The sequence below is a fragment of the Cryptomeria japonica genome, unplaced genomic scaffold (genome assembly GCF_030272615.1).
Source record: "Cryptomeria japonica unplaced genomic scaffold, Sugi_1.0 HiC_scaffold_28, whole genome shotgun sequence".
In the NCBI taxonomy this organism is placed as follows: domain Eukaryota; kingdom Viridiplantae; phylum Streptophyta; class Pinopsida; order Cupressales; family Cupressaceae; genus Cryptomeria; species Cryptomeria japonica.
The window spans coordinates 173008-181959 of NW_026728850.1; the positions used below are offsets into that span (position 1 = coordinate 173008).

The 8952-nt window shown below is 36.0% G+C and overlaps 1 protein-coding gene across 1 annotated transcript; it reads right to left on the reverse strand.

The window, feature by feature from the left end:
- Positions 1-2800: 2800 nt before the first annotated feature.
- On the reverse strand, positions 2801-4114 carry LOC131861590 (phospholipase A1-Igamma1, chloroplastic-like). The gene has a single exon (XM_059214940.1). It carries the CDS (start codon positions 4112-4114, stop codon positions 2801-2803), a length of 1314 nt encoding a protein of 437 aa, XP_059070923.1.
- Between the last annotated feature and the right edge of the window lie 4838 nt (positions 4115-8952).

Genomic DNA, 8952 nt, shown 5'->3' on the forward strand with positions numbered 1-8952 from the left:
TTTTATATTGCCATCTGAATGACTCTATTTTTTGGGTGTTTTTTAAATTAGTTTTTGGGTGCTACGAGGCTCCATATTTTAGTGCCATAGGATGTAATCATAGAATATGGCTGTTAAGGAATTCTATTTGGCTAATGTGAAGATTGTGGACAGGTTTACCACGAGCTAGGTATACATAGTTATTGAATCTTTTTATGCAGTTTTATTTCTCTTCATATGTAAGTCTCTGTGTCTAGAATATGATAGGGTATGAGATGCCATCATATGGCTGCAAGGAATATTTCTACTCTATTAGTGTTTTTTAGTGTGTATATTATAGTGTATTTGGATATTTTTATAAAAAATTAATATATATGCAATAATAATTTATCTATGTAATCTAGCAATTGTAGCTACAAATACTCATTGTTAATAGAGGATTTAATGCTATTAGAATATTGCATATTTTATATATAGTTTTGAAACATAATTTGCATGGAACTCATTTAATGTTGGTTTTTTTAATTGAACGTCATAGGCCTAGACATTGTGTACATCTAAACAAGGTGTTTTTGCTTGATCTATTAGGTCAGGAAAGCTAAGTGAAATATTACTCATAAATCTTGAATGCAACTTCTAGGAAGTTAATTCCAATTGATTGATGGGCATGGATCACTTGATAGTGTAGTGTAGTCGATTGCTTACAAATACAATTTCACACTCACTTTGGACCCACTTTGGACGTTATGTTCAGTTCATGTATGATTGTGCTTAGTTTCAGGAATGTTTTTGAATACTAGGTGCAATCCGCTACTCATGAGCGTTGTTCTCGTCTAAATTTTGCGCAGTTTGAGTTGTTGTTGGATAGTAGCTCTCGTGTCTCACAAATTTGTTCGAATCGCTCTATGAGTCCTTCAAAGGTGAAATCTAAATTCCATGAGGCATTCTGATAGTTTGATACTATCCCATAAGTTTTATAAATAGCGACGTTTTAAAATACTCATATACATCTTGTGTATTTTTTAATTGTACTTCCAATAAGGTAAATGATTTATTTCTTAGTCCAACCTTTACTTTTATGGTTCTTCCTTCAAGTGGAGCTTGATACTCATTTTGCACAAAAAATAGACATTATAGTATGTAATATTTAAAGGGGAGGAGGATAGTGAATAGATCATTGTTTTATTTATATACATCCTACAGTTTGCTACTCAAACACTAGCTTATTTCTATTTTAGGCTAACTTTTATGTATAAAAATCTGATTCGTTCTTAAATTTTTTATCCTACTAGAATTGAAACTTTTAGGGTCCTATTTCCAAAAGTCCTCTATGATCTCTAGGTTGAATTACGTTAACTTGAATCTTAGGAGGTTCAAGATTTGCTTCCCATTTTTTTTATTGTACTCCCATCCAAATAGAAGTGGATCTAAAATAAAGAACGTTTCCTTTTTAAAAACTCCATACATATTGAGTAATATTGCTAAGTTATTGAAAAAATTCTATGGATAACAATCTATCTATGAGAAATTTGGTAAGCCGAAAGGGTTACTCATAATTGTGCAATATTATCATTGTATGTTGTTGTCTAAGGAACGAGTCCAAAAAACTAAAAAGTATTAGTAGATTTTGGAGATTGCATGTGTCCAAACCGAATCTATGGTCATCTTTAGCAAGTCCATGAAATTTCGTATGTAGGCTGATTGCAAAAATACTAGGCAAAAAGTGGCATTTTAATAAATGATTAAATATATAAGAAAGAAAGAGTACTTAAGAAATTATTGTCCAATAAAATTGGCTATTTGATATTGTATTATAGTTTCCTTGGATTATACATAATTGATTTCAAGGATTTGGTATTGAGCTCATGTAAAGCTCCTAACTTAAAATCATACACTTGTCATTCACGATTTAATCAAAAAATGAAATCAAGAATAAAAAATGCATCCTTTATATTTTGTTGATAGTTGATAAGATTGATTGGTAAAGAAGGAAGCTCAATATTTTCACCATCACAATTTAGTTCCTTATCAAGAAAGCTAACTTGATTCTTTGTAGTCCCTTATGTCTTCTTCAAGCTCTCATAAATTAAATGCAATGCCTCCCCATCATGGGGAAGTTGCGGCATTACCATAGTAGCCTCCACAATAATTGTCACATCCCTAGACAATCATTGTTTTAGAATTATAATGTGTTGGATGTATACTTGTATAATCTTAAAGTATGGGTGCAATTGAGCGACAATAAAATGTGCTAGTGTAGAGCTATATACCTAGAAACCAAATATTTGGTAATCTCATAATTATAGATAGTATGGCATGCATACATGCAATCCTCAACTAAAGTTCTCGGTAGATTTAGATAGCACTAGAACATTCATATTGTCACTAATTCTGAGGATTAGAGAAAGATTTGAGAACTTACCCTTGTTGACTATTTTTACAAATTTTGTATGAAGGTATTTTGGGCTACAACAGAGCTGAGGCGTATTATCTCTTGTTTAATAGCAATGTTCATAATTAAAATCAATACTGATTTACGCGTACTTTTATTATCTATCAGATTACTGATGACACGTGATTGTTTTCTATGACAATCAAAAGCTAATTTGTATCATCCACAGCTATGAACTCCTGCATAGTTGATTTCATTTCACGCTAAAGGTTAAGCTTTGAAGTTAAATTAATTCAATAATGAATGTGACAACATGTTAAATATATACATCCAGATAAAAAGAATAATTCAATAACCAACACAGTTGTGGTGACATTGCGGCGCAGAACGTTGGACGTTGATGTCATCTGGAGTTGAGTGAGACATGAATTATTCCTCTTCTGATGGCTGCGTCCATTTGCCATCTGGACCTTTAACGAGGCCCTTGTTCTGTTCCTGCCACCATTTTGGAGGAATTTCATATTTCTCGCGCAATAAATCACAGCTCTTATTAACCAGAGCATGATCTCTTCCACTCCAAGAAAACGGCTGCTTACTTCCAACATACCCGTCCAGTAAATGCAAGTAAAGCTCTAAATTATGAAAGTAGGCAAGATTATGGGTGTGCTGAATGAATGGAGAATTGTTGTGTAAAGGAAGCTCGAAGCCAACATGAAAGTATGTCCACGGAAGCCAATGCAGCAATTTGCTGAGGCATCCCACGTTCTCGTTCATACAAACTCCGGGCACTTTGGGAACCACGTCACGCTTGTTCACAAACCTCAGCACTTTCACTCCAATCTCCTCCACCCGTTTAGCAAACGCAAGATTTCCCACCCGGGGAGAGGCAAAAGCGAAGACGGTGACGGGAATTTGATGAAAATTATGCTTGGTGCAAAGCATTTGTTTGATATCATAAGCGCTCAAGGTTGCAAGAGCAGCTCCTAAGCTGTGTCCCGTAAATGTTATGCTTAAATTGTCCATCTCTTTTTCATAAACTTGAATCAATCGTTCTATCTCTGAGACTACCAAATCTCTGGTGCTGATGTTCACAGTGGCTCCTGCAGCGCCTTGACGGTGACGGACAGTTGAAGTATAGCAGCTCAGGAATCCTCTCTCAATTAGTACTCCATCCGCGAAATGATGCTCTTGGTTTTTGCCTGTCCTCTTGCATCTATAGGATAATCTTGTAGGTACAAGAATATCTCTCAGGTCTTCTATCCATTCTTCAGCAGTCTGAGTTCCTCTCCATGCAATCACTATGTCTCGTCGTCCAAGCCTTCTTATCTCATTTGGATCCGTGCAAACTGCAATAAAACCCAACCAAACACCTTGGTCTTTTGGTTTCTCACCAAAAACTTGATTTAACAGATTAGTATTGGCGTAAACATATTTAGTGACTTGGTAGCCACTTTCAGACATGCCCATCTTATTGAACAGATCTCTTTTACTGTGATAACATGTGCCGTAGTTTTTGGAGTAGCTTTTGCCATCAAATGCGTCGTAACAAAGCTGTGCCAAATTCCCATATCTGAGAGCTTCAGCTTTCAAATTGGGCACCATGGGATCAAGCAAACCATTCCAATTATGGGCACCTTGTATATCTCTCCATACGTCACATAGCTGAGGCTGCGTTGAGTTAGTTTGGGAACTGGGTAATAATACAGCATTATCTTCAAGCTGGGGCAATGGAAATACGGCCATTGATTGACTGATAGAAATTAAGGAATCAATCAAATAATTGTGTCTGATTTCTGGGATGTCAAACAATGATCGGCCAGACAAAGCGTTCGAGGATGAATACAAGGTTTAAGACGAGCACCTTATAAATAGAAAATCACGCACTACAATAGCAGACAATCACGCACTACAATAGCAGACAAAGTAGAATTTCAATCTTCCAACCTGAACTTCTTCTTGTTGACGAGAATTGGGCATATAAGGCTTTGACTTCCCTTGTTCTTCCCGCGTTGTTGTTTTCAAACCTAACGTTCAGACACTAGATTAATACTACAGTATTTATTCAAAGACTATAATCAGAAGGTGTCAAGCTCCCCCACACAGATTGCAATATATTTTTTCAGCCGCCTTCACATCATGTATCTCGTGAATTTCCATCGCCACACTCAGATTGTCTGGCCAGGGGTTCCTAACTTTCAAATTAGCAAAACCCATGACCGCTATTTCTTTGTATCAATGCAAACTGCGCATTTTCTAACATTTTAATATTTAAAAGGAAAGATCATAAATTTGTGTGTTAAGATCTTGTTTAGGTATAAAACTGGTATCAAAAAGTTTGACAGGGATTTCCTAATTTTCTTGAATGTAAAAGTGAACATTTTTCAAAGGGGCATTTGTAACTTGGGTAAGAACAAGCTATAAATAAACCGACAGAAATGTTGTTTATGTCAAGGTGTGGAAAGTAATTAAGGATGGACTCAGATCATGCGTGGTTTTAAGATAGACACATCTCACATGACACATGATATAAAAAAGATCCTTTTCGCTCCATTTTATCTAGGTTGATGTCAAATTTTGTGATTTTATATGTTGAAATCACATATTTTGATTGTGGTGTTTTATGTTTTAAAAAACATGTCTATGTTTGGATATCTGTGTTTACATTTATTGATGAAGTATTTGAGATATTTATAAGAGAACTCCATTAATTCAGTTTTATATCTTCCTACACATCTATTATTCGTTAACCCAACTCTAGATTAGGATTTTCTAAAAAAATGTGAAAAAATATCTAACTAATTCAAGTCAAGTGTTAACCTTGTATCATTTGTCACTTTCTTTATAATTTTTAAAATCTTTGTGAGCTTAAAATCTCATGTCCTTGTGTATATAAACTAGTTTGGAGGGCTAAAATTGCAACAAGTTTTACATAGTGGGTCCAAGAATTTGCTAATTTACACAAAATTGATCGACAATTGTTAGAAAATCAATCAAACATTGTGGCTCACCTTGAATTGCGAATAATATGGCAACTATATTTGATGGGTAGAAGTGTAGATCCCTTAGGGATTTGTATTGACTTTATGGAATCATTGTATTTTTTTTCTAAGTGTATCCTTTTGCTTGTGAAATCCAATAGAGAGGTCTGTTTTAAAATCAATTTGTTGATCGATGGTCATCCCCAAACTTGCCATACTTAATACTTGCAAATGTGGTTGCAACTTTAGGTTTCCATCACCGATCATCTTGATTGCATTTTCAATCAAATAATTCATTTCCGCGGGATAGTAAATTATTCCTATAAAAATTGAAATACATATGAAAACTATTACGCAATGAATGTAAACTATAAAACTTTACCTTATGAAGCAGACATTGCAAATGAAGTTGAAACAATAATACCTATTTAACCATGTATAATTAATGTTGAAGATACAACATAGTTGTTTCCAAGATGAATTAATTTTTTGAAGTGTAATACATTTAGATAGGTTATACATATTTTTTGAATAATACATGTCAATTTTCTTGTTTTGATGTTTTACAACAAGATAATGTCTTATGGAAGTTTACACTCTACATAATTAGAAAGAATGAATGGTGGTGAGTAAAAAGGGATACAAAATATGAGCAATATTCTATACGACTTGTAAAATGCCAATAATCTAAAAATAACATTTATTTTTACAAACATAAATATAAATGTGGATTAGAATGAGTGAATTAAAGATTTTTTAGTTATTACTAAGCTAAAAAATTATAATGAATTTATGTAAAATGGTAATAATTATTGATATAAACATATAGTTCCTATTATTGGTTTAGTTATGATTGATTAAAGCAAGATAGGCCTGGACCTCTTACATAACCACTATAAAGAAGCTACTTGAAGACAGAGGACCAGAGGAGGTCATACGGGCCCCACTAGGTAAGGTTGAAGCCAAATGAAACTTATAAAGTCTTAGAATTAAACCCTGGTGAAGAGGGAGAGTGTTCTTGGAAACCACCGACTGAGATAAGGAGGAGCAAATCCATAATTTTTTTTAAAATTTAGCTCCTATTATTGGTGTAGTAAAAATATTAGTTAGAACTTTTATTATGTGCCAACAATTGTAAGTAATTCAAATGAAATGTGGGACGTAATTTGCAATTAATTAATTATTGCTAGTAGGTATGATCACTTGTAAATACATCTATCACTAATTGTTGGAGAACAGTAATAGAAATTTAAAATAGGAAGCAACTCAAGAAAAGAACAAAAACTTGAAATATAAAAAATAAAGTTATTATATTTTATTAATGTAAGCAGCTAGAGAGGTGGGAATGGCGGGAACAACTGGAGTGACTGGTTTGAATTCGAATGGAGCAGGAGCAGGAGCGGGAAGATTGGGTGATGAAGGTTTCGGAGGCTCCCACGTGATGTAATCCATGGGAGAAACAAAACCTAAAGCTTCTGATGGCAGTCTCAACGGGTTTTGGGATGGGGACACCTTGCCGGTACCAACAAAAGAAAAAACTGACTTTACTGTTTTACCTTGTGGTGGGGAGGGTCCCAGAAAGTTTGTGGAGAATCTTAGGAAACCGGGATCTCTAGACTGCAACAGAAAATGGTCTACTTTATTTGGGTCAAACCTCAAATGCAAGGCTATTGCGCCTCTTCCCCATAAAGTGGACCTGAAGTTTGGCTCTTGTTCAATTTCTATTCCAGATTGTATCGTGGAAAAGAATATGGCTAATCTGACCCCTGTCCTGGTTGGCAAGTTTATTGGCCCTCGACCTAATATTGAAGCTGTTAGGGATTCGGTGTCTCGTAAATGGAAGGGAAAGGGTCAAATTGATGTGGTTTCCATGTCTAATGGTTTTTTCTCCTTCTCCTTTGCCTGTGAGGAGGACCTTCGATCTTTCTTAGCGGGTGGTCCCTGGATGTTAGGCAAATCATCGTTGGCTCTCAAGAAATGGGAACTAGGCTTTAACCCAAAGGAATGGGAATGTAATGAGGCCCCTATTTGGGTGCGGCTACCAAATTTTCCTATGGAGTTCTAGGGTGAAGAAATCTTTGCTGGGATTGTTGGATGCTTTGGTGAGCTCCTTTCAGTTGACCCAGTGACCTCTGCGAAGACGCGTCTAGTGTATGCTAGAATCTGTGTGAATGTTAAACAATCTGCTAATTTGCCAAAGGAGATTGGCCCCTTCTCTAAGCTGGGCAAATGGGTTTAGAAAGTCGAGTATGAATCTATTCCCTTTACTTGTTTCCATTGTAAAAAAGTTGGTCATTGGGCCAGGGAATGCCCTTCTAAGCCTATGCCTAAGAGGAGTTGGAAGAAGAAAAATGAGACAAAGGGGGTGGATTTGGTGGAGTCTCCGTCCTTAGATCCCACTCCATGTATGGATGGAATGAATAATATCCCATGTGTTCAGGTTGGTCCAGATCCAAATCCTTGAAACCTAGATCCCTTGAATGAGGGGGGGGGGATGCAGGGGGAAGTTTGAAGCCCGAGGAGATTTCTAATGGGGATAAGTCTATGACGGAGGTTCATAGGGTTAAGGATCCTTGCATCCACCTTGTTGTTGATGTTGGGAATTTATTGGATTCAAACATTACTGACGATGTGACCCAGGATGATGATAATCCAAATCTGTTTATTGAGGTAAAAACTAAGCACAAAAAAAGGAACTCCCCAAATGGTCATTTATTAACACTGGTTTCTAGTGGTGTTAAGACTAGAAACAAACAAAAGGTGGATTGTGGATCTGATTTGAGGGTAGTGGGGAGGCCTCCCAATGCGATTAGTAGAGACAACAATAGTCAGTATTCCATTGTTTATGGAGTCCAAATAACACTACAAGACATGGGGATTGGTTCCCCCCATCTAGTCAAATGAAAGTCATTTCATGGAATATTAGGGGATTGAATCATTCCCACAAACATGATCTTCTATCCAACCTAGTTAGAGATCACAAGCTAGATATATTCTTGTTCAAGAAACCAAAATGCCTGGTTGTAGAGTGGAAAAGATCAAATTGGTTATTTTTAGAGATTGTGGAACTAGTTGTGCTAATGCTAATGGGGCTTATGGTGGTACTGCCACTTTGTGCAATCCTAGATGGCTTTTGGGTAAGGTTGTCTTTACTTCTCCTAATCACATTGCCACTAGATTTACTAGTCTATCTGATGGATCATCTTGGATCATTTCTAATATCTATGGTCCAAATGGGAAAAACGCTATAAAAATGCTCGGGTCCTGTATTATTAATGCTAGAATGGCTTTCCCAAATGGGAAATGGATTCTATTGGGGGATTTTAATACCCCATTATCTAGTATGGAAAAGGCTGATGGGATGCTTGTTTTGGAAGAAAGTAGGGAGGACTTGGTGGATATGATTAACTCTCTGTGTTTGTTAGACATTAATCTCCTTGGAGCTAAATTCACTTGTTCCAACAGAAGAAGTGGGGGGGGCCTCATCCAAGTCAGACTGGACAGAGGTATTATTTCTCCTGAGTGGATTCATAATGCTTCTTGTAGATTAAATGTGTTGTCCAGAATTGGGTCTAATCATTTCCCGATTTTTCTGATTATATC

What these genes read in the sequence shown, in the direction of transcription:
- LOC131861590 (XM_059214940.1), bottom strand. Translation starts at nt 4,114, where the DNA reads ATGGCCGTATTTCCATTGCCCCAGCTTGAAGATAATGCTGTATTATTA.